Here is a 25,778-nt window from a genome sequence, read left to right on the forward strand (position 1 = left end):
GAAAGACTTTATCCAACACATCAAAGTGCGCCGTGGGAGAAGCTACAATGCAGCAACACGTAACAACATGGCTGAGAATCTACACGAATTGAAATGCAGCCTTACGTCTTGTTGCTGAAGTAGATGTCACCCCAGAGTCGCCTCGCGAATTCTGTTACGTTGACTCCACCAAAGGTTTGCGAGTACATGCAGGCAAACGAACGCAGCGTGAAGCAGAGGCTGTAGAGGGAACTGGCAAAGCAAACGTTGCCCAAAAGAGGAGACACCTGCTGCTGTTCAGGATCCTCAGAGTATAGACTGGAAAAAAAAAATTTCATGAAGAATATAAAGAATTTTCAGGTTCTAAAGCACAGAGTGTAAAATTTCGAGCCGTCTGCGATACGAACCCCCAACACCAACGTCATGGTTTCAGGATGTAATTTTCATTTAGTACTTTGTTATGACCAATATTTCATTACATTTGTGTTCGTTATATTGAGATTTGAGTGTAGATTAAACTGATTGAGCACTTTTTCTGTATTTCCGAAACAGACCGCATAACCCATCCTTTCCAGTGAAGGCTTTCGACCCGCTACAGTGGTCTAGTGGCTAAGGCACTCGGTTGCTGACCCGCAGGTCACGGGATCGAATCCTCGCCGCGGTAGTTGCATTTTCAATGGAGGCCGAAGTGCTCAAGGCCCGCGTACTTAAATTAAGGTGAACGTTAAAGGACTCCAAGGTGGTTGAAATTTATAGAGCCCTCCACTGCGGTGTCTCTCAGAAACGTATGGTGGTTCTGGAATGTTAAACCGCAGCAATTATATTGTTACAGCGAGTTGTGATGGAATGATTTTATTTAAAAGAGGTGAGAGATGGTCGTTCCCGGTAGCGCACTGCGACCTGGCCAAGCCTCTTCGTCTTCCTCTCTTTTTTTTCTTTGCCTTTCACATGTTCGTTACATTCCCCCGCAAGCAGAGGAAGCTCGTAGGGCGAGTTGTGATGCACAAGCAGGGTAGAAAGGTTTCGGGCGAGCAATGTGAGTGAGCTGCGTTCTGCTCGATCGTCGACCATTGGACAAAAGATGAGCTATTACGTAGGTGAGCTGGCTGAGACGCTCCAAAACTACAAATAGGCCTGAATATCACAACAGAACCTTTGACACAATCCACAGTTGCGTTGCGGTGTGCAAAGCAACACCAAATCACCTTTTTCGAATGATACTGGTTCGTGATGGTTTTCGTATCGTTCGTTCGAATGATGTTGAGAGGCCAGAGTCTAAGATGAGCGATTAGCGGGCTTCTTCCGCGAGGCACAAGGTGTTCGATACAGAATCGTCATTGTGTAGAAGAAAGGGTAAGAAAGTGTCTAGAGGGCTTAGTGGCAACTTGGCGTACAACAAATAAAATGGGCTACAGTTTCACGTTTCACCGTGTTGTACGCCTACGTGATAAAATGCAGCACGTCATCCTAGTTCTTGTGATTGGAGGAAACGTACATGACAAGCAAGTTGGTCAGCGTTCTGTTTGTCCGTTCAATGAAGCCATTCGTCTGCGGTGTGGAATGACGGAACTGTGTCATATGGTGTGGAATGACGGAACTGTGTCGTGCACATGCGAAGTAATTCTTAAACGGCATCAGCAGTGGACTGGTGACGATGGTCGCTGATAATACGGGGTGGGCCATGGCGAAGAACCACGGAGTGGAGCAAGAAGTCGGCCACAGAAGCAGCAGTAGAAGAGGGAATAGCTGCGATTTCGGCATACCCCGTAAGATGATCCACGCAGACGATTATCCAACGGTTCTTATTATTAGATAAGGAAAATAAACACATGATGTCAATTTCTACTTGTTCAAAAGGCGTGCTGGATGGTGTCAATGGCTGAAAGGGACGTCGTGTTGCGGTGGCCAGGCGCTTGTGACGTAGGCATTTCTCGCAGCTAGCGACGTAACGCTTCACTGTTTCGTACATCTTGGCCAGTAAAAGCGTTCCTGCATGCGGTGCAGCGTTCCTATGAAGTCGAACTGACCGCATGTCGCATCGTCATGCATAGCACGTAAAACATCTGAGCGAAGGCTCTCGGGGACAACTAACAGAAAACATGCTCCAGGTCTGGAGTCTTGTCTCGAACCGTAAAGCGACCACTGTGTTGGGACGTACGAGCAGTGGCAAAAAGAGGATTCAGGTTGAGATCGTTGCGTTTTTTTCTCTAGAAGTCAGCCGTGTCGGGGAAAGTGCTTGTAACAGCAGCAAGGCATTCGTCCAAATTTTCAGCACCGCATTCGGTAGTCGCAAGAGGAATCCGGGAGAGGCAGTCTGCGTCAGGGAGAGGCAGTCTCCGATGGCCACTCTTGTACGACATCGTAAAGTCGTATTCCTGAAGTCGCAGCGCCCAACGTGTGAGGCAGCCAGAGGGATCACGCAAACTGAGAGATGTCGGCCAGGGGGCTCCCGGACGTCAAGGGACCCAACCACATTTACTTTGATTTTTTTTTTTAATAAAGTTGTATCCTCCTCCTCCTCGAAACCGACCAGCCAGCATAACGAATGATGATCGGTAGTAATCTTAAATGGCCTCCCCTAAAGATAACAACGGAACTTCTGTACAGCGAAAACAGCTGCCAGGCATTCCTGTTCCGTAACTGTGTAATTGCATTCGGATTCGCTCAGACAACAACTGGCATATGCCAAGACATGCTCTGCGCCACTGTGACATTGTACAAGCACCGCTCTAACGCCAATACCACTAGCGTCAGCATCAGTGTGAACCTCAGTCGGGCAAGATGGATCGAAGTGAGGCAATAGTGGTGCTGACGTTAGTACAAACTTAAGTGGGGAGAATGCGGCATCACACTCTGGTGTCCAGTTGAAGGTTGCATCCTGTCGCAAGATGCTTGTCAGCGGGTATATAATCTCCGCAAATCGTAGAAATAACCACGGAAATATGAGTGTAGGCCTACAAATGAGCGAAGTTCTCGTGCGAACTGTGGTGGTCTGAAAAAACTCACTGCTTCTATCTTGCGAGGATCGGGTCTGACGCCATCCGTGTCGACTAAGTTCCCCAGCACCAGAGTTTGACGTTCGCCAAAGCGTCATTTTTTTAGAATTCACAACTAGCCCGATTTGTTCGATGCAGTTGAAAACAAGACTGAGACGATTGTTATGTTCATCAAACGTACGGCCAAAGATCACAACATCGTCACGGTAGCACATGCATATCTCCCATTTTAGACCACGTAACACTCTGTCCATAAATCTTTCAAAGGTGGCAGGAGAATTACAAAGGCCAAAAAGCATGACATTAAATTCAAATAGGCCATCCGGATTTACGAAAGCAGTTTTTTCTTTGTCGGCGAGTTCCATAGGTATTTGCCAATAACCAGATCGCAAATCAAGCATTGAAAAATAGGAGGCGGCATGCAAGCAATCCATGACATCATCAATCCGCGGTAAAGGATATACATCTTTCTTCGTCACAGTGTTTAGACGCCTGTAATCTACGCAGAATCTCCAATAACCATTCTTTTTCCTGACAAGCATTACTGGGGCTGCCCATGGGCTGGACGACTCTTGCACGACACCTTTGTTCAGCATGTCCTTCACTTGTTCAACGATAAGTTTGCGCTCAGAGGATGACACTCGGTAGGGCTTTTGGCGGATGGGGGGTGCAGAGCAGCTGTCTATTCTGTGACGAGCACTGGACGAAGGTAAGTGAAGGGGTGCATCTCTATGTTTGAAGTCGAAAGCAGCAACATGCTAGGAAAGGACCTGTACTAGTGCTTGCCATTCTGTTGTACTGAGAGCCTTGCTGATCATACCGAGCATTAGATCTCCATGATGGCGAAGATCGCAAGGAGAGGAGAAGGTGGTGAGGTCTGTAACTAGTGCCGCTATCAAACTGCATGAGACTTCATCGAAGAGAGCCATCTTCACCCCACGAGAAAGCACAACCGGCGTGGCAGAACAGTTCAGCGACCCCAATGTTGCTACTACTTCTGTCATGCACGCAACAGAACAGGGCACAAGTATGTCCTTCTTAGAACAGTTCTTGCGTAGAGGCCTCACTACGAGGTCAACACAAGCAACATCAACCACTGTGGAAGAGACTCGAACGGGTGTCAAACACCAAGATTGTGCTATCCCTTCATCAATCACACTAAGTGTGTTCCTGTTTTCGCGGTGGCCTCGTTCAGAAAGCGAGGGTAAAAAGAAATCGTTGAAGTTTCCCCACTACCAGAGTCGACGGAAGCACCGCCTTGCACCAGCAAATCGATACCAAGAATGACATTGTGCGAACGAGATAGAACCAGAAATTCGGGTACAAATACTTTCCCAGCCAATGAAAAACTGACAACACATCCACCAACAGGATGAAGGCACTCGCCACCTACACCACGAAAGGTAATAGTATCGTTCCATGAAAACATGACTTTGCGACTTAAGCGATTTCTGAAAGCGAGGCTCATCACAGACACAGTCGCCCCAGTGTCAACTAACGCCATTGTTGGTATTCCATCAATCAACACATTCACTTTGTTTTTGAGCATAACAACAGGCAGAGATATATCTTGAAAACACCGTCCGGCAACCTCACCTCCATTGGCCGCGAGTGCAAGTTTCCCGGTGGTGGAGAGGAAGAACGACGCAGAGGAGACGGCGAGCAATGAGAATGATTGAATGGTGGTGTCAAACTCCGCTCGGATGCTGGCGAATCGCTGCATCTGGTCTCGCGTGAAGAAGAGTCCTTTAGAAACAAGTCAGTCATCCGCAGGTCGCATGAAGCACCGGGTCTTGGTGGCAAGGACATGGCTGGTGCCCTTCGTGACGGACAGCATTGTTGGCGGCAACACCGAGCAATATGCCCAGTGGAACTATAGTTGTAGCACACGGGAGGGTTGCGGTTTACACTATATTCATTGGAATGAATCCGAGGCCGCTGCTGTCGGCGAGGAAGTTCGTTATAACGCGAATAACGGGTTTCTTCCACTCTCTGGAATCCATTGTATTGGTCGTAAGTTGCATCTTGGTAGTAGGGTCGGTACTGTCCTTGCCGCAGCGGGACGTGGTCTGGCTTTTAGTCCTGGATATAAGAATGCGGCTGTCCTCGTTGTGATTGAGCGTCATAGGCAGGGCCTCTATCATGGAGACATGGCTGATACCGAGGCAAGGCATCAGAATCTTCAATGCCCTCCGCCACCCGGTGCGAGAAGAATGAAGCAACGTTTTGCTCCAACTCTGGTGGCAGGTAGGAGGGATGAGTGCTTGGGTGGTGTGCCACTTGCACGTATAGGCCGAGTTCTTCACATATTATTTGCCAGATCGTTGAGGCAACATCAAGCGGCTGGTTGCTCTTTATACTTGCAATAGTCGTCACATTGGCTAGCCTGCCTAACTTCGGTGTGATGCGACTTGTCTTCAGTTGCTCAAAAGTGCGGCCATGGCGAATGACATCGGCGACAGATGTCAGGGAGTCTTTCGCGAGCAGGAAACTGTAAACGTCCTCGGAGATTCCTTTTAGGATGTGCCCGGCTTTGTCTTCCTCAGACATTCCGGAGTCAATGATCCTACATAGTTTTATAACTTCCTCAATGTAGGTCGTGCAAGTTTCGCCTGGCACTTGCCCGCATTGCATTAGCGTCTGTTCTGCTCTTCTTTTTCGTTGTGAGGTCGCCGAAACGCTCTTTGATCTCAGAATCTGTCCCACGTCGTTAGCGTTACCTCACGATTCTTGTATAACATTAACACAGTATCCGTCAGAAAGAACGCGACATACGAAAGTTGAGAAGCAGCATCGCATTTGTTGCGGCGCTCACCCGTTTGTAATGGACGAGCCAAGCCTCGACGTCTTCATCTGGTTTGCCGGCGAAGGGACGAGCATCTCTCAGTTGTGGAGTCAAACTGGTCGGCGCAAAAGTCGAGAGGGGTCGTTGTTCATCTGCGTAGTGGGACATGTCCAGCGCAGATGAATTCGGTAGAAGTCCAGCAAGGCGACGGCTCCGTCGAAGAACTTGTGGTTCAACCTCCTTCTTTGGATTACCCAGCACTTGCACCACAACTGTTACAGCGAGTTGTGATGGAATGGTTTTATTTACAAGAGGTGAGAGATGGTCGTTCGCGGTAGCGCACTGTGGTCTTGCCAAACCTCTTCGTCTTCCTCTCTTTTTCTTCTATACCTTTCACATGTCCGTTCCAATATTATTATTGAAGGCTTTCAAGGGCTTTAAAAGTAGTGACTGCAGCTACAATGATTGCCATCAAACAATAAACAAGTCCCACCTTACCATTCTGTATTCAAAACTTAAGTAAGGCCGCATAATGGGCTAGTTGGTACATATACGTCTTAGAAACTTCAAGCGTGAGCTGTGACACGAAAAAAAGGGACAGTAAGTGCTGGTGTGCTTTTTTCCCTCTTCATCCCTGTCGCAGTTCATGCTTATTGTTTCTAAAATTTAGAACTTGTAGCTCATTTTAAAGAGAAGGCCTGATTCATTAAAGTGCCAATATTTATCCATTCCAATGAATTGGTATCATCAGATAATAGCACATGGTAATGGCAATGCAGCTGGTTGTGTCACCAAACAGGTAATCACGAAATGCATGCTATATACAAGGTCAAAGAAATTTTATGCACAATACAACAGCAACAAAAAAAGTGCCGTGACTCACGTGATCAAGGAATTTATCTCATCAATAATGTTCCTCAGCTTGTAATAGGCATCTTGGGGTGGCAACTTCAGCTCTAGCATCAGCCTGTCAATCTTGTTAATACAAAGGCAGATGGCCAACTTCTCTTGAACAGCGTGCTTGAGCAGCTGTTCTGTGTTCAGGCAGACCTGAATGAAGAAGTTCCGAAGTTCAAGCCATTTCTATTAATCTATACCATCTGAGGCTTACTGGCTTACTCATGACATTGTGTAGATTATGTAGCAGCCACTCCTGCGACAATGCTACACAATTCATTCAGGGTCATAAACACAGTTTGAAGCACGATATGATGCTTGCACACTTTATTATCTGTCACAATTTTACAGTGACCTTAGAATGAAGCCCTACATTTCAGGGCTAATTAATGCACACTCATCGCAATGTGAAAAATATACATGCCTGTGCAAGACATACATGCATGTTCAATGCGAGACTCTTCCTCATTCTTGCCTTAATAAGCATTCAAACCTTACTTTGAAGGTCAGTTACGTACGCTGGAAGTAATCTTGCAAAATGGCAAGTGACTTCAGTGCTTGCCCTATATGTGTGTTTGATGAGGATAAATCTTTGCATCGGCTACTGTTTCCTGAAACCGAATTTGCAGAATCGTCAACCACTCAACGCACCTTCTGCAACACCACCGACACAATTTTACTTGCAGTTCTAAAGAGAAAAATATTTTAAAAAGAACAGAAAAGACTATTTCTACAAATTAAACAATTTGCAAATCTAAACGTACACTGAAGATACCCCCCCCCCCCCCTCAATGAGGAGTCGTTACACTTACTCCTTCAGCGGCGTCAACGAAGATCACCACACCGTCGCATATCCTGATAGCTGCAGTCACCTCATCAGAAAAATTCACATGACCTGGAACAGAAGCAACACTGGGCATGACTAATGAGAAGTTTATCCAGGAATCTTCAAAAAACGGCAATAGTGATCTACTAGTAGACTTCATATTGCTTGTCAAAAGATGCAGAGAGTACTGCTTGGCCCTTTTCACACTAGCGGCGCTACATGATGGACCTAAGAGTTGCATTGTTTTTCGGAAAATTATTTTTTGAGTCGGACAAGTGTGTTCCCTATTCATGCCCTTGAATGGATGGTTTTTATTGCGACTGATGCTTTCAAATCAAGGCATCAGCAGGCAAGGAGCAGCAATGGTTTAAAAAGCTCTTACTTGACTTTGCTGCCTCAAATGACAGCTAACACTGGATCTGCTAATAAATATACACGTTTATACATAAATACATTCAGTAGAATCTCAGTAAATGGAACAAACAAAACTCCCGCTAAACAAAGCCAATTTTCCAAGTACCTTCAGGTTCCATTTAACAAGAGTCTACTGTGTGTGTACGCATGTACCTTGCAAGGATGATTCGTATGATACAAGTTTGTTCAGAAATTACAGTAGTTGAACACTTCTTGAGGCACTCCCGCTAGCCCCCACCAACATGTCTCAGCAGACTTTCAGTTTCACACCAGCACACACTCACTCGAAGCTGAAGGAAATAGTTGGCTGCTCTACACGACATAAATGATCAAGTGTGAACGTACCAGGTGTGTCAAAAACATTCAAAATAAATGACTTCTGTTTGAGGTCTTGCAGGAGAAGAGTGACAGGGCTGGCTTTGATGCTCACTCCTCTCTATAAAGAAAAAAAAAAAACCAAAAGCCCTTTAACATGTGGCAATGATGACTTTTGCAACATTACTGGGCAAGTTTACCCTTCAGCATCAATGCATGACGAGATGCAATAACGAGAAAGCAGCGGGGATAAAATGAGAATTGTATCAACTTGCCTCTTGCTCTGTGTACAGCGTGTCTGTGTACCTGAGCTGTAAAAGAACATCTGTTAAGTCGACGAGTCAGGTGCAAAGCACGTCTCTGTCACTGAATACGTGAGAAAGGGTAATAGCGCTGAACTTACATTTTTGCATTCCTTTGCTCGAAGGTGTGGATGAGTTTGCTCTACGAGACAGTCGACAAACGAAGTCTAAAGAAGAAAAAAAAAACAGTACTGAGGCATAAAAAACCATCTTCACATTCAACAGGCTTTGCAGAATTTGGTGTAAATAGCTGTATTTTTTTGCATACAATTTGAACTAAAAAAATAGAGATTTGCCTAAAAAGTGAAGGTGGGAGTTATATGCGGGGATTATATGCATGCTATTTTTTTTCTTGGGAGAGATGAAGTGCACAAAATTCGACTGTGCATACAAACTGACTCAAGAAATTTTCTAATAGGTAAAACAACAATGCCTAATGAATCTCGAGCATCTATGTAGAGAGGTACAAAATGAAAATAACTTATTGTAACCTGACAATTGAGAAAAGAAAGTAAATTCTCAGTCCTTCATACTTTAGAGAGGAACATCATAACTTCATTTTGGATTGAAATGTGCCGGCAAGGTTTTACATTCATTTTGCCCCAAATGTTGGCTCTATGCCTATACAACAGCTTAACACAAAGACTTTTCATAACCTTTTGGGGCAAAGCAGATGAAAAAAAGAGCTATTTGTCTTAAAGATGGAGATATCACAAAGATGCCTAAAGATACTCTTTTCCTAGCAAGCAGCACATCACAAGTTAGAGGTTTAGGAAGCATTGCTGACGGTCCATTACAGTGATCCCTATACCATGCAGGAAGAGTAGGTGTCACGCCAGCCAACTGCAAGGAAAAGCATAGCATGTGCCTAGTTCAATGTACAGGTATGATGCTGATTGGTAGGAACACTCATGAACAATTAGTGAATGACAATAGGTAAACCCTCTCTCCTTTACGTTTTTTTAAATTCATACTGGCTAATGTAGTGGATACCTACTGATCTGCCTAGAGTTGTTTAGCTAGAGCATACACTGCATAGGGTGCCCCTTTACTTCTCGTTTGACATACTGCGCTCAGACAATGATACCGGCCACGGCAGTCACATTTCTGTGGAGGTGAAGTGCTGGAAGCCTGGGTGCTGTGTGACGTTAGGGCACGTTAAAGAACACCAGATGGATGAAATTTCTAGAGCACTCCAATACGGCGTCTCTCATGTTAATACGGTGACTTTAGGACGTTAAACCCAAGCTATTATCATCAGTACGCATAAGCTACCTAACCAAGTCAGGCAGCATGTTGGAAACAGGCAACAGATCAAGAAACAACTGAACTTAAAGCAGAAATGCGATAGAGAGGTCACTTGTACATATGTAAAGATAGTCCCACTTTGAAATGATTTTGGTGATTTTGTACAAACACATTGGGCTGGTAGACCAAGTCCTAAGAGTCATTTAAAGACTGATTTGAGCTCACTACGTAAACTGTGTTATTTATTACAATGCTTTAAAGCTGCGAATTGCTGCAACTCTGCCAAACGTATTTTCAACAGCCCGTTTACAAAGCAACACGCTCCGGCCATTTGACGTCACCGTGGCTGCTGATCTCATTGGCTGTCATGCACCATAGAATGCGCAGAAGATCAGCTGGTAGGGTGGCGGCACCCGATTGAGCAGATACGAACGACTCGGATTTTCATCTCTGGTTGCCAGACTGTGTGTGCTGCTGGGCGCACTGCGAGATAGCCTCCGAGACTGTGCTGAACCGGTCGGCGTGTGATCTCGGAGGTCTAGACTTGTGAAAGCTCAAATCGTCGAGCATGCTCATGAGAGCTACGCGATCGCCAGCATTCCTCATGAGTTGAGGAGGCCAGACAGAGGTGAAAAGGAGGTTATGATATAATTGTTCGTAGCGGCTTTGATACTTGGCGTGTCACTAAATTTGTGGTGCAAATGGTTTGATGATGCTCTAGCCTACACGCTTATAAAATTTCAAAGAACCATTTCAGGGCCCCTTTAGCAAAGTGAGTCAGAGTATTTTATGGGGAGCACAATGGTTAATCATACCTTGCCATGATGGAGGTGACCCACAAGAGCCACATTACGTATCAGCTCAGAGTTGTCCATCAGGTCAGTCAGGAACCTAAACACAGCAAATGTTACTTATAAGTAAGCATCCTGTTACACAACGATCGTGGTTCTTACTCGAGATCATATGTTGTCACCGGAAGGTCCTGTTCCACAAAGGAAAACTTTCGGTGCTTTATGGGAGCAATGATGGGCTCTGAAAGACGAGTGCGAAGTTCCAATGTTTACAGTCACTTTTTACTTTTTTTCCAATACAAAACAAACAAAATGAGATGTTTAACTGCTTTAAGAAATAATGCGAGACATGAAGAATCCACAAGCAAAATGAAATATTTTCGTGTGCACGTATCATGCTGCCCAGCTCTCACTGTAATATACTGCAACATTACTAGTGTGAAGGAATTTCATGAACAATTTCATGCAAGTTGACCTAAACACAAATGGAAAATTACAACAGTAGTTAGGGTTCGACGTGCGGTTGACTGAAATCGAAGCATGCTGCGCCGAGACCGTATTAGAAATAACCAAATTACCAAATGGTGCAGGTAAACAAGAGGTCACCTGTCAATGGTTGGGCGTCCTCTTCTTGCACGATCGTTTCAACATCAGGCCCGTACACTTCCACTGCAGAAGGGTAGTATTTTTTGTCTTCGTGCAACACCACTTGCATGTCTCCCATGTCGTCGTCATCTCTGCCGCCGTCCATGTCATCGTCCTACGCACACACGACAATTTCACCTCAACGAAGCCCCGATTTCGCGCACACAGCCTTCAAGGATAGGTGAAGCCCATTACCTCTTGCATCTCTTGAGCATCGGCATCCTGGCGATCATACCGGTCTGCCTCATCGTCATCCGAATCACTCTCAAGTTCGGGTCCTATGTAATTGCCGAACTCGTCATACAAGTCGGCATCCATGGTGTCTAGGAACAAAACGCCAGCCAACAATTAATGTTCTGAGCCAAGGTTTGGCAAACGTGTACAGATAGTGTGGGCCAATGATGATAACTTCAGAAACAAAACATCGCAGTGCCTGGCACAAGTCACGCAAGCTTTCCAGATTGCGATCTGATGCATTGAGCACTTTCTGCGTTCTTTAACTGTTCAATACCTCCTCTGTTAGCAATAAATCGGCGTATTGACAAGTTCCACAAGATCAGATCGCCGAAAGTTAAGCGGCCCAGCCGAGACAACACGGCTGGCTAGGATACTGTGCCGAGATCGTTTGAATAAACATGATAAAGCTGCACTTACAATAAGTAAATCCAGTTATGTACACACAGGACTTTCAGAGGTAAATTCCAACATGCGCGTTCAGCAAATGCCGGCGAATCACCAAGCTCTCGCCTCAAATTCGACAAGCGTGCGTTGCGCAGTGTTGTCTTCGGTGGCGTTATCCCCACAATTGCCGCTCAGACAAAAAAGTAATCTAACGCTCTTGCCATTCACAAAACAAGAAACATAATTTAATTTTTATTATTCTTTAGAATGAGTTAGTAGTGTCTACGTTTGAAAGCAATGAGTGGTGTTTGAATTGTTGTTTTGTAGGCAATCTCTGGGTTTAAACGTTATCTCAGAGGCTATGCTTTTGTGTGATGCCAAAGCCACGTCATGGTCGTTCAAGTGAAACTATGTTCCGCGGCCTAGCCAAACATCAATCCAAGTCACATCACTCTTAGCGTCATCTAGCGAAGAGCAAGCGCGGGCGCCGGTCAGGCGGTGATTACGAGGGCGGTGGAAGCCAACGTATGCAGTATGACGCGTGTGTTCTACTACCACTTCTTCTGATTGTTATTTGCTCTCACATCAAAAAGAAACATTTCCGGTGACAACTGAAGCTTGCATCGCGCATTTGGAGACGCGTAACGTTGCAGAAGATTCGAACATTCGGAAGCCGTTGGCGCGAAACTCGTATCTCGGAACGCTCGTAACATGCCTCGTGCGTACGCTACAAATTAGGTGCTATTTGACCTTGCGTGATAGCAGCTCGTAAACAGGAATCGCAATGTGAGACCTCTGCAAGCTTCAGCCAGCACGAAGTTCGTCATGTCTTCTCGTAATGATGCTCGCCGGAAGCTCCTGTGAGTGTGCACCTCTTACATCTTACGCATTATATTTATTTATTTATGCGGTTCATTTTGATCGTGCCGAGAAACTTGTGCAAAGCTCTGCTCCCTAACTCACGAAAATTCCTGCTTGGTTCCGCAGTGCTGCAAGTAAAAAGAAGACGGATGGCCAGCGTCTGTTCAGCAGACCACTCGAGAACCAAAAGTTTTATTTCCATTTCAAGAACCGCCGACCACATTCGCAGCTCACACAAGACCTTACGAGCTTGGGCGCTGTAGGTCGTTGTTTCAGCAAAAATAAGCCATCTAAACGCGGCCATATACATTCATTATTGGTCTTATGCGTGACCCTTCTCTTCGTACGTCGTCTGTTTCAGAGGGTGGAGCCATTCTTTGGGAAAGACGTTTCGTGCGTTATTACTGATCAACAAGATCTCGGGTCTGCGTCAACACCACCGAAACCGAATTCGGTGGATTCCAGTGGCCCATTCACGAGTCCCTCTGTCTCGACCGGGTACGTATCATCTTTACCATCGCCTTCAGAACTTCTTAAGCGCGATGAGAGACTGGACGCGAAATACAACAGGGCGAGATCCACATATTGCCTTTATTTCAGAATATGTGGACTGTCTGTGTCTGGCAAGGTCAGACTGGTGTGGTTTATCTTTTCCTTTTCTGAGAAAAGAACTTGTGTTACTACTAAGTGTAATCAGACGTGCCACAATTCAGCGTACCAAGGCGCTGTTAAGAGGCAGTAGGTACATAAAAGTCTGAAAGAGGCGCTATTCTTGCAAGGTGTCTGAGCGGAATAGTTGGTATTCCATGTTTTTTACAGCTGAAACGCAAAAAGGTGTACAACGCGCTATTTTTGCATAAGGTATAGACAAGCTCTCTGTTCGCTGTGCGCATTTAATACCGGTGTTACACTTTCACTTATGATTGCAGTCGGGCCTAATCTAGACTTAATTTCTTATTTCGCGATTGGCTCTATTACACACACTGTTGCAAAATTTGATACCAATCAGGCTTAATCATGATCCTTAGTGTGTGCACACTTTGACACCATTATAATATTGACTTTCCTGTACCATGCACAAGTGATCTTGGGTGTGAACTTCCGCTTCAGTGGCTCCAGCACGCTGATCCTTTTGTTCCAACTTTGATCACTCAGTCCTCTTGGCTGCCATTTATGTGCCCTGGAGGTACTGCTTGCCTTTATTATATTCCCAGCTGGTTGCCTTAGACTTTGTGTCCACACCAGTGAGAGCCTTGCCTCGATGTTCTCATTCTTAAGTTTTCTCACGTTACAACTGCCACTTTTTTTTTTTCAGACCCTCAGCATCAACAGAGGGATCAGGCAATCGAAAGAGCAGTCTTCGCACTGTAAGCATAAAAATGAAGTGCCATAGTTGAGGTGTTACATAAGCCAATGGAGAACGATTGCATTCAGTTATCTGCAGCTTCGCAAGAAGCTCACATTCACTTTCTTTTCTTTAGGGGCGAGGACAAGTTCTCGTCCGAAAGGCGATACAAAATGTGGTAAGCATTACTTCGTTGGATTTGTTGCCCCAGTTGTTTCTAGATGTGGTGATTGCATTGTCGTGTTTTTGTTGATGCTGCAGTCTGGCTCTACAGATGTTCTGGAGTTGTGTCGACAGTGGCAGATACAGGTCTGTTACATTAAGAGTTTCCTCCCGTGGGTGCAGAAGCTCAAGGACAAAGCTCTGCTGGAAAACGCAAAACACTGGAAAGAGAATGCAATAGCAAAGCAAGTATACGAACCCCCCGAAAAGCTTGTGCCTCCATTTATCAAAGTAGAAGACATGCGAAGGTTAGTACTCTCTTTTCTGTGCATTGTTTTGGGCATTGGAGTCTTGGAGATGTGTAATATTGGTGGGTGCCTTGCAGGTCACATTAGAATGATTCTGTTATGAGGATGACACAGCAAGTTCACCTATACTCATAGATCTTGCTTTCCTGAAGCGTCCTGCTTTGCCTCTGAATAATATTGCAGTGCAAATAAACAGGGACACAAGCAATGCACATGAGGACCAACAGTGCCCCTTTTATTCTAGAATGTTATTTGAAGATGCCATATTAACAAGCCCACATTCTAACACTACTGCACATGTTTCAGAGAATATCATTTAAATGGAGCAATGCTTTTACTACTTACCATTCCTTCTCTTGATTTGTATTAATTCAATAAGAGTTCAGTATCATCACTATACTGTTTGTCTACAGCTGATCAGAATGTAATGCACTGTTCTATTTGATTGCTGTTGAGCACGATATATGAAAATTTCGAGGCTAGTTGACAATTTCTGTAGCAACCATGGGTTACCATATTAGTAATGGTTATAATTTACTTCAGTTTTCAGGATCAAAGGTTTAATAGTTGTGCCCTTCTCCCTGTTGCACATATTTTGTGGAACATTACTACATCAGTGGAGATGATTGTTCAAACCTTTTGTATGCTTTAACACAAGTATTTTCTCATTGAGCTTTACTAGTTTGTGTTATTGAAGGTATAAGTGAAAAATGTATTTTTCTTACCTTTCCACCAAAGTGTAATACTCCAGCAAGGTGTCTCCATGCATACTAGAGGTGGCGATAATTAATTGAACACTCTGGCTTGGGGCTAGCAGCATCCATACTTACGTTTCTGTGATCTGTAGGTGACGTCAATGGAATTCTGACTGGGGTACTTGGATTAACCCTTATCACCTTTGGTGACTAGATCTGTTGTGCCATCTTAGGGTAATTACACATACAGTACGTTCAACTGTGAACGTATTTCCCCACACTTCAATGCAACACATGAGCTTATTTCATTACATAAGTGCTGTGCAGCTGATCACAAACAGTTTCGGTTTACTGCTATTGCTTCAGTTCTCTATCTTATGTAAAAGGACAACCAGTGCATGTAGCCTTTTTCTTGAGTTTTTCTTTCACTCTGGTAAGTGGGTGGAAACAATGGAATATTGATCACGTCGTTATGTGAGGCCTTTCGTGTTTTGTACAGCAGTGCACCATTAGCAAAAATTATGAAAGCCATCGGAGCTTATGTGATCACATTTTCTGAGGGATGTGAACACAATTTCTGCATGCACCGTGAAAGTGCATGCTAAAAAGAAAACCACATCACAGCTCCACTACTGTGAAGCACTAAGTAAATGCCTCGGACGGGCTCCCAGCGATTTCCAGTTGTAGACTTCCTACTGCTGTATTCACTAAAGCGTCAATGGCGCCAATGTTTGAGGTAAGCATGTAGGGTTTCCTGGCATGAGTAGAGGCGGTGCAGGGGGAGGGGCAGTTGCCCTCTTTTGTGCCCCGCTGAAGTCAGCTCCATGTCTTCTAAACGTTTAGCAATTTTAAATTAATGCTATTACTTTTTGGCTATTTCTATTAACTATGTTAATTTTTCCCTTGTTCAAACCTGGTTTGAGCAGTCCTGTCATGGCCTGTATTGAGCGCTTTACTGTGAGCGTGATCACACTGCATAAAATAGATAGATGACAAGCTTAGCCCCTAAAAAGCTGGCACTTGAATGTGCTGGTGCATTAATTTCAGGCTAAAAGTAGAAAGCTGTGTACTATGGTTACTTTATGTCATGCTCACATGGTGGACGCAAGAATGATTCATGTCCGTGTAATTAGGTTTAGTTGCACATTAAAAGAACACTAGGTGGCTAAAATTTCCCAAGTCCTTCACTATAATGTCTCTTATACTCTTATTGTGGTTTTGTCACGTTAAAATACAACTGTTGTTATTGTCGTTATTATTATTATTATTAGTATTATTTTTACATCATGAATTCAGGCATTATGCCACCCTTTATTCCTTGATATTGCTGTGATGTCAGCTGGGGGGGGGGGGGACATCAAGAGGGCATGCATGAATGTCATTGACATGACGTCACACTGGAGTTGCCTATCTAAATGACTAACTCAGCAAACCTGTGTTCATTCTTGTTTCGCCGTCTGTTACTTAAGATATAATTCTCTACTAAATGTTCATCACACTTTCTGTAGCATCTTGCTGTGCAGAGTGAAGTAGGTTAGATTCCTGGCCACGTCAACATATTTTGTTGGGTGGGAAATGCCAAAGTAATGTGTGCCTAAATTTGGCTGCACATCTCCACGAGCTCACAAGTAATGTGGAGCCGTGTGCCACTGTGCCTTGCGGTGTTGGTTTAAGGTCATTATGATTACTCAGTCAGGGTACTGCTATGTTTAGTATCTTCCAGCTGTTGGCGAAACAGTGTTTAAAAATGTTTTGATTAAAATCCTGTTCAAGTTTTGCAATGCTACACAGCCATGCCGAGCGGTCACTGCTTGTAGTCCTGGCTAGGCTCCAAAGCGTATTGTGTTTATTTTTATAGACCTATAAAATGGGGATCAGGTAGCAAGAGCATAAAATAGTTACGCTGGATATGTAGTCTATGGTTACAATTCATAGAAAACATTTTTGAAAATTATACAGCAAAGAAACACTCGCGAGATAGTCGCCATATATAATATATCCTAAGTCTGATGTTCAATGATGTTTAGAATTAAAAATGGCTGTATTGTCGAATGTGATATTAATACGATTTTCTCGGTTGTTTGAAATGTCGAGTCCCTGTAAATGTCTGCTGTGTCTCTAAAAAGATCTGTGAGTTGGACACGTGGTACAAATTATATCATGACTGGAATGGGGAAATATTTTGTCTCTTGGTATGAAAATTGGGCATAGCTTGCATTCTGAGTCAAATTTCAACATATCCTTTGAATATGCTGCACTTTTCATCTTTCTTCCATGTAGTAGTGAATGTTTTTGTGAAAAACCTTAAATGTTTATGCATCCTCCCTTCATTCTTGGGCTTTGGAAAAAATGGCTATCTTAGCTAAAAAGAAGGAATATTCTAAATTGATAAGGAATAGTTCTGAAAAAAATTTTCCAAGTGAAATCGAGCTCTACACTTATGTACAAGGCAGAGTGCCCATAGTTGGATGCAGCTTTCATTTCAAATATCAAATCAACTTAGGAAGCCTGTGTACCGAAATTTATATGCACAGTTAAGAACAAGAACCCCGGTTGGTCAAACTTTCCGGTGCCCTCTGCTAGGGTGTCTCTCATAACTACATTGTGGTTATATGATATTAAACCCGAACAGTTATATTTAAATCAAGTTTCAGTAATAATATTGATAACCTTACGTTACATGTTTAACATGCGGAGCTGACAGTAGTCCGCTTCTGGCAACTATCCGGATGTTTTTAGCAGTTTCCTCTTGCAAGGAAAGATTAATTGTGTGAAAATTAGACAAGGACGCAGAAAACACGTCTTTGTCTTGCTTGCACGCAACCATTTTTCCTTACAAATATGAACAAGTTTGGCCCTCTTACAAGGGGGTTCAGTCTTGGCCCGGTAATTTCTTACCATTCTCATGGAAGGCACTGCTCAACAACTAGTATCTCGAGCTCGAATCATGCTGTCTATTTTGTTCTCCTTTCAGAGTGTTCAGGCCTATGCATGTGAGCCTTAAAGAGTGGCCAGATGTCGCAGCAGAGCGTTGCCACGAAATTGCGACCGAGCCAAAGGAGCCTGTTCCCAAAAAACGTGCTCCTTTGCCGAAAGAATCTGCCGCTTCGACCAAGGAACCCGTTGAAGCCATTAACGACAGTCATCTGAAAGGTGTCCCACTCAGGTACACAGGAGAAATAAATCACTCAGATTTCCAGGAGTTGGCAGTACTTTCGGTGCTAATTTAAGCTGTGGAAGAGATGAATCTGTTTGGTAATTCAAGTGGGTTTTATGCTAACATTTCTGAGACAGCCAAGCAGAAACCATTTCCAAATGATGGAATGCATCATATAGCTAATAATCAATTAGTTAAACCTTTATGCAGCTTTTTCCCTCTTTTTGATATAAATAAAATGTTTACAGGCCTTGGCGGTTTCAAGTTCTGTGAACAACTCTGCCTACTGTGACAGCAGTATTAATAAGAGCTAACGGACAATAATGTCAATAAAAATATAGGGGATGTTATTAGAAGAAACTGTAATGTAAATTTGGAGAAAGAAAATTTTAATTTGCCACCTGCAGGGACTGTACCTGCGACCTTCAGATAACATGCGTGGTGCTCTATCTCTGAACTACGGTGGCGATCATCCCCCATCCACATTATAGGGTATATATGTGCGCATTTAAGCATGAAAGCGTCAGCGCCACGTGTTTTCATTATGGCGAGTGTGAAGCACTGTTTTTTTGACTGTTTGCTTTTTGGGTGTTACGAAGTACATGATCTTATGATCGTAGTGCATGACCAGTGATTCCTCGCATACTGCCTCAAGGTATCAAGTCCGCCAGAACGAGACCCTCGCTATGTATGTAGAAAAATGTAAATTTGAAGGCTCGTTTTCTTGGTTAGACACAATATTAATGAGAACAAACCGAAAATATTACCATATGGGATGTAAATGCAAAGGGAAAAAAAAGTGGACAAAAAGGTAACTTGCCACCGGCAGAGACGAAACCTGCAACTTTCGGATAACAGGTCTGATACTCTACCATTGAGCTGTGGTGGCAATTGTCCCCCGACCATAGCTTAATAGCAGAGCTCTTAAGTTTACACTTTCCTTCATTCATAGCGAGGGTCTCGTTCTGGCAGGCTGGATGCCTTGGGGCATTATGCAAGGAATTAAAGGCCAGCTGCTGCCTTATTATAAGATCGCATACTACATGACACCAGACAGGTAAAAAAGGAACACTGAACCTGTACGAAACATGCTTCATAGTTGCACTGTAAGCTGCAGGAGCAGCTTTTGAGCCCATTGTTAACTATCCTACCTCGGCGGCAAGTTACCTTGGAGCGAAGGCGAGGCTGTCCGACAGAGCCATCTTTTATTTACTTCGTTACATCCGATAAATAATTATTCAGTTGACTCTCGTTATTTCAAACTCTGATAATTCCTACTTTTGGTTAATTCAAACAAAATTTAATTTTTCGGTTGGCCCTCTATACTTTAGATGTATTTAAAAGCCTCTCAATACAATGTCATCATTTGGTTAGTTCATAATTTTTGCAGTTTCATATCGAAAAATTTTTGCTGCTTTCCCACCACTATTTAAAAATTCGTGCTTATATAATCCTAACAGTCTAAAAATGACAAATAAGCATCTTAGGTCTTCAAGGAAAATGGCTTTACAAGTAAACAAATGTTTTAAACGGAGCACATGCACGGTAAACTGTGATGCTTCTCAACTGGTATAGAGGTTTGTGCTGAAGGCACATATAGCAAAGAAGCAGTCGGCGATTCACGATTTCTTCAAATGGTGTGATCAGCAGTAAATGGCCAATAAACTTGTGAACCTTACACCTGTGCTTTTTGTTTATTGGGTGCAGTAAGCTGAAAAATTTTTTTTAATGTGACAAAATCAATGCCTAATCATAATGTGTGGTGTCACCGCTCTGTTTCTCTCATTTCTTTTTTCTTACTTTTCTGTTTCCTATTCCCCCTCTCCCCGGTACATCGTAGCAAACCAGATACTTGCTTTCGGGTTAACCTCCCTGCCTTTCTTCATACCATCTCTCTCTCTCTCTCTCTCTCTCTCTCTGTATATATATATATATATATATATATATATATATATATATATATATATATATATATATATAGCCCAGATTCATATAACTGAGAACTTCTGATCAAGCTTCTTGATAATTCAAACAAAATAAGAGGTCCCTTCAAGTTTGAATTAATAAGAGTCCTGGTTCACCTTGTCAACGTTTGAGTGTACTGTAAAATTCCTTGTAAGCTTCCTTTCTGCTTTTTTTGGGAGACTTGAAACATGTACTATTGACCAAGTGACTTTCATCTCCTCCCTCCTTTCATTTTTTTTCCACCTCTTCTCCACAGGAGAATCATGTAGTAGCTATTCCTAAAAACTGCTTGTGTGTATAGTGGATTCCAGATTTGAAGCAAATAGTCAATCTGGTTTGAATAATTTTGAATCGTATTCAAATAGCAATATTTGAAGGGGGCTTAAGCGTAGCCTTCAAGAGTTGAACTCAATAGCGATATCCTGTTCCTACTGCGTACTTCAAGCACTTAGTGCATGAAATCTTTTTCACACTTGCTATGCACCTGTCACGTAGGATTACAAGAATGGGCGCAGTGCCTTGTGTAGTGGGTGACCAGCTTTAAACCATGAAGTCGTCATGATAATCGCATGTTCTGTCGCCCGATTGCAATGTATGCTCGTACGACGCACTATTACTGCAATATTTTATGTTGTACTGTGAAGCATGTGTACAGGATGCGTGTGTTTGTAAAGCATGACAGTCACTTTCACTGCGTTTCCAAGCAGAGAAAGGTTATCTTCACCGTATTCACATGCAGAGGCGTGACTGTGTGGTAGAGCACCCGCTTGCCACACAAACTACCCGGGTTCGATCCACACTCCGACCCAGATTTTTTTTTATTATTCATTTTATCTGCATCTTTCTCAATTTTTCAGTCATGCACAAGATGATGGTTTTTCACTCACAACCAAGGATGCCGACACTGGAATTTCTGCAAAACGAGTTCTTTAACGCTGTCGCATTAATATGTATTACATATTGTAAAGAAAAATGGGTATATTTTTTATGACCCAACTAACCTGCACAAAATTTCTTTTTAATTGAAACTAGGCTTGTGCAAACGAAATTTTGTTTTGTTCAGTAGAAGTTGAATCAACTTTATTAGTAGCAGGATACGACTTTTGGTAGGATGCAAATGACAACCTGTAAAATATGTTAAGTTTTAAAGTTAACTATACATAGAGCATATAAGCCTGTACAACATGCTTTGAAACTTTTAAAAATGGTGAATTTAGACAAGGTTAATGTGTTCACTTGGCCTCAAAGTGGGGCTTCTCAGTTGTACTAATTTCTCGTGGATCACCTTAGCACCCCTTCAGTGCAGTGAAAGAACCTTTACGAAAGGTTACATACAGTCTGATGTACATTTAATCGTTCATTTCAACTACTGTAATATTTGTTAAAATATTCACACAAGCCTGCTAAACACTCAAGGTCTTGGAGTTTGTTGATATGTGCATGATCCCTTAGTACTTTTATGGCTGTGTGTCAATGAGTTGCATTCCGATTTGACTAATTGCAAGAACATTTGAAGGACATCTTTTCTTGTTGTCATAACTAGAGGCCGGATTTTAGGCAAATGATTATTTTGTTCCATGCATTCCTATCGTTTCGCTGTGATATATGAGCACGAATTAGACGTTAAAGAGGGATGTTATAGTGTTTTATAGTGCCTATAAATGGCTATTTTTGGTGTTTGAGCCTATGAATGCCTATTTTCAAAGTTTGTGCCTAAATGAACCCTATTTAACACCAAATTTTGCTTTTGAGTACAGTTTAAGACCATTATTCAAAAATAAAAGCAACCTTCGGGGAAGGTAAAAGTGACCTTGCGGAACTCCATGCAGTTCCACCAAGTTCTCTTGTTAAGCAAACTTTCAGAAAAGTAACCGCTAGCAGTAGTGAAATGGGACGTGCCGACCACCTTACAGCACTGCACTGGCACAAGTGGTGGAAGGAGGGAGAGGCGGATGAGAGGAAATGACGCTATTTTTACACCCTATATGGGAGCACATCCCAGTGCATACAAAAGAATGGGGAGAGGGAAATGACGGTGGAAATAGGAGAGGGGAACAAGTGTAGAGTGGCATCCGTGGCCGAGGACGTGGCGGGCGGCTTTTACAGCCGGTTCTCCAGTCCAGTGTTCCCAGACCCTGAATACGTGTATGTGGTGGGGGGCAGGGAACAGGAGGTGCCTCTGTGCAGCTGCAAGGAGATGGATAGTGAACGCGAAACTGTATAGAGTGCCGTCAGGGGAGAGTGCAGCACAGGTAAAAAAAAGGGGGTCCACGTGAGTTATGTTTTGTTTGTAATTTACTTCATAAAGGGCACTTCACCAGATCACATGAGAAATTTTAGTCAGACACTGGAAGTTGTTGGGTGCACAATGATGAGCTTTGCACCACAAAAATTTTTTTTAATTTGCTCATGGTTAACTGCACTTGTTCATGAGACGGTTAACTTGAAATGTTATTCTGGAGGTGTGTGCAGCTGTACATCTGATGGCAGCATTTTGTGGCGCAGAGATGGGTAGAAGTTCTCAGATTGCACTGCCGCAGAATTACGTGGCACAGCAGCCTGAGAACTTTTGACCATCCCTGTGCACATTGTTCTAGGCATTCAGTTTCGTATTAGACCTTCTTGCATTGGGGGGTATGTGGTCACTACAAGTGAATGGCCTGTATGCTTTCCTGTTTATTTTCTTCCAAAAATTTTAACTGTCTGGCTATGTCCTTTTTTTTTAATGAAACCATCAGGCCAGGCACGTCAAAAGAAACATCCCATGTCAAGGTGACTGAACAGAAGAAGCTAAATTGTGAGATCTGTGGGATTTCTTTCATCTGCCTGGAAAAAGTGAGCTTCGTTAATGCATTCTTCACGCAATTCAGATAACTTTCGAGAGTTCACCTTGAGAATGTATTTTTTTATTTCCTTTTCTTTTTTTCTGTGATGCTGCAGCACTTGGAATCAGAGAAGCACGAGAACTTTATGAAGAATCCGAACAACTTCAGTGTCGTCAGTGACATGATTTCTATGCTTCCCTGCAAGTTGCCTAGTCGGGTGGCCCATCCTTTGTCGGAGATAAACGGTCAGGACTGGCTGACAGAGGCCCCGTCAATCTCGGATGACGAAGAAAACATACTTGGTCTCCCTACAGATCAGCCCTGGGCATCTCCTCCTCAGACGCTATCTATCAAGACTGGCCATCACAGTGTAGTCACGCAGTCTGGATTTTCTGGTACAATCTCTGCTCTCAGGCATCTCAAAGTTGTGCGCAAGGAATCTAGCTCTACCATTGAAAATTTGGAAAACATAAATGTGGCCAATAGCCCACACCCACAGAAATGGACCGCAACTTCTTCCAACATTGAGACGCGAGTCGTTGTGAAGAAAGACAGCCGTTCTCTTTTACGTTGCAACGTCGTGGACTACAAGGAAAATACGGGTGTCCCATTAACGGCCGGTGGCTCACGTCTACGGAAAAGAGCGGCAACTTTCTCCGAGTTCGAGGCACAGGCTGTTGCGAAGAAAGATGCCAGTGTAATTTTGTGTTGCAGTGACATGGACGGTTTGAAAGATAAATGTGTTCCTCCCAGCTTCTCGTCCGAGCTCAACGGAACGGTTAAGAACCTCTTGGTTGACCTCAATCTTGAGGATGGTCATTCGGCATCCACACCAGCTGAGAATGCTGGAAACTTTGTTTGTGACATGAGTGAAGTTTTTGACAAGGCGTCGGAGGAGTTGTTCAGCGACGCCTCCACGGCAGAGTATTCGTGGACCTATGTGGAGAGTGGCGTTGTTCCCAAGCGGACTGCATCAAAAACACAGTGTGACGAAGCTTCAGATCTCGACAGTAACGACAGTTTCTTGGAGTTTGTGTCTCGCGCCAATGTTGTAGAACAGCCGAAAGGTAGCCATGCTGCAGAAAATAAAATGGACAAATTGTGTGGCGCAGGTGATGCTGAGTGGAGTTCGGGCAATGTACGTACTGTTCAAGCAGAACCTTTTGGGATGCGTTTGTAATGCTTGGGGTGCTATGTGATGTGCAAGTATGTAATTTAAAATTGGTTGGGTGATATCAGGCCATAAATAGAACTTGCACAGATGTGGTGGGCTGATGTAATGAATTCCTTGTTACCTTTTGAACCTGTGAAGTGTGCACTTGTAGAGCTCCAAAAGAGCAACATTTATTTACTCAAGACAGATTGTAACTTATTTCTTCCTTTCATAAGGCATGAAACCATCTCTGTACATATATTCACTGACAATAAAGCAATGTTTCATGGCACATTTAGTATGGGCCTTGGCATCTATGTGATTTAATTGTTCACAGTGTTATATAAAGTTTTGAAAACCGTACAACCTAAAATGTTATTTATATTCCTCACAGTTACATAAATTAGAAAGGTTTGTTGCTTCACGTGGTGGCCGAGGACAATGGAAGGCATTGTGACAAACGAAGCTGAGCTGAGTAGTGTAGCCTGAATACACAGAGGCATACAACGCATGCATTACAAGCAACACAGTCTCTGTTTCTCCCTTTGGGTCCTCGTGCTACACTGTGATGTTCAGCAAACATGAACTAGGCCAAGAACAAGACCTCCTGCATTGCGGTTATACATGAAATCTTCCACGAGGAGGGTGTAGAAAGAAACACATGGCAACTTCAAACTGAAGTGTTTGTTCTGAATCTGAGTCAAAATACTACAGAAAATGTGCACCGAGAAGTTATAGCATCGTGGCAAAGTACGAAAATTTTTTTTTAATATTCTTTAATGCAGTTCGTGCCAATCAAAATTTCTCGAACAAAGCTTGTACTAACAGCTTGTTGCTGTCCATTTTTTTTTTGTAACACTACATTCATCCATTAGATTGGTTGCAGAAAAGGAAGTTTTGATAGCTTGCAAACTCGTTTAGAACATTTTAATTAGAGATGACGATGATGGTTCCATATTTCTAAGCCTGTGAAGTATATTATATTTGTAGCCATTATAGTGCAGCGGAGTTCTCAGAAATGGGAAAAGAGTCTTTCGATTGATATGATTGGTATGTGGGGTTTAACGTCCCAAAACCACCATATGATTATGAGAGACGCCGAAGTGGAAGGCTCCGGAAATTTCGACCACCTGGGCTTCTTTAGCGTGTGCCCAGATCTGAGCACACCGGCCTACAGCACTTTCGCCTCCATCGAAAATGCTGCCGCCGCAGCCGGGATTCAATCCTGCAACCAAGAGTTAGTCTTTTAGATTGTCTGATTTTGGCAATAAGAACCTAGACCAGATTTTTTTATTTATTTTTTATTTATAGAATTACCTGCAGCGCCACGAGGGCATTATTTAAGGGGGGTAACACGATTAATCACGTAAAAGCACATATAAACAAAGATAAAAGAATGAGCTAATGACAAAGATGAAAAATTGTGTGTGTACAGAAGCTTCCAGGCATTACTGCTCCCTCGTTAAGGCGAAAGCGTTTTGTGTGTCA

The 25,778-nt window shown here is 43.3% G+C and overlaps 2 protein-coding genes across 3 annotated transcripts in view; one reads left to right on the forward strand and one right to left on the reverse strand.

Annotated features, from left to right (window-relative positions):
- The window catches only part of LOC119178753 (116 kDa U5 small nuclear ribonucleoprotein component), a 36,667-nt gene extending 24,676 nt beyond the window's left edge, over positions 1–11,991 (reverse strand). Inside the window, exons 1-11 of one of the 2 annotated variants that reach the window (XM_037429993.2) lie at positions 11,853–11,991; positions 11,394–11,521; positions 11,160–11,313; positions 10,716–10,794; positions 10,578–10,653; positions 8,616–8,681; positions 8,488–8,523; positions 8,243–8,333; positions 7,470–7,552; positions 6,644–6,810; positions 106–297 (exon numbers count right to left, since the gene is read on the reverse strand). In XM_037429993.2, the coding sequence (XP_037285890.2) occupies positions 106–297; positions 6,644–6,810; positions 7,470–7,552; positions 8,243–8,333; positions 8,488–8,523; positions 8,616–8,681; positions 10,578–10,653; positions 10,716–10,794; positions 11,160–11,313; positions 11,394–11,516 (1,067 nt within the window). In that variant the 5' untranslated portion in view covers positions 11,517–11,521; positions 11,853–11,991. The remainder of the gene's footprint in view (positions 1–105; positions 298–6,643; positions 6,811–7,469; positions 7,553–8,242; positions 8,334–8,487; positions 8,524–8,615; positions 8,682–10,577; positions 10,654–10,715; positions 10,795–11,159; positions 11,314–11,393; positions 11,522–11,852) is intronic. The other variant, XM_075889220.1, reaches the window with a different exon arrangement.
- A 352-nt stretch (positions 11,992–12,343) lies between these two features.
- LOC119177761 (uncharacterized) lies at positions 12,344–24,588 on the forward strand. The gene is made up of 9 exons (XM_037428947.2): positions 12,344–12,679; positions 12,807–12,939; positions 13,042–13,178; positions 13,996–14,047; positions 14,162–14,203; positions 14,287–14,495; positions 18,165–18,356; positions 23,051–23,147; positions 23,253–24,588. Exons 1-9 carry the CDS (start codon positions 12,645–12,647, stop codon positions 24,315–24,317), a joined length of 1,962 nt encoding a protein of 653 aa, XP_037284844.2. The 5' UTR covers positions 12,344–12,644; the 3' UTR covers positions 24,318–24,588.
- Positions 24,589–25,778: the final 1,190 nt, after the last annotated feature.

The sequence above is a fragment of the Rhipicephalus microplus genome, chromosome 1 (assembly GCF_043290135.1).
Source record: "Rhipicephalus microplus isolate Deutch F79 chromosome 1, USDA_Rmic, whole genome shotgun sequence".
Taxonomy (NCBI): Eukaryota; Metazoa; Arthropoda; class Arachnida; order Ixodida; family Ixodidae; genus Rhipicephalus; species Rhipicephalus microplus.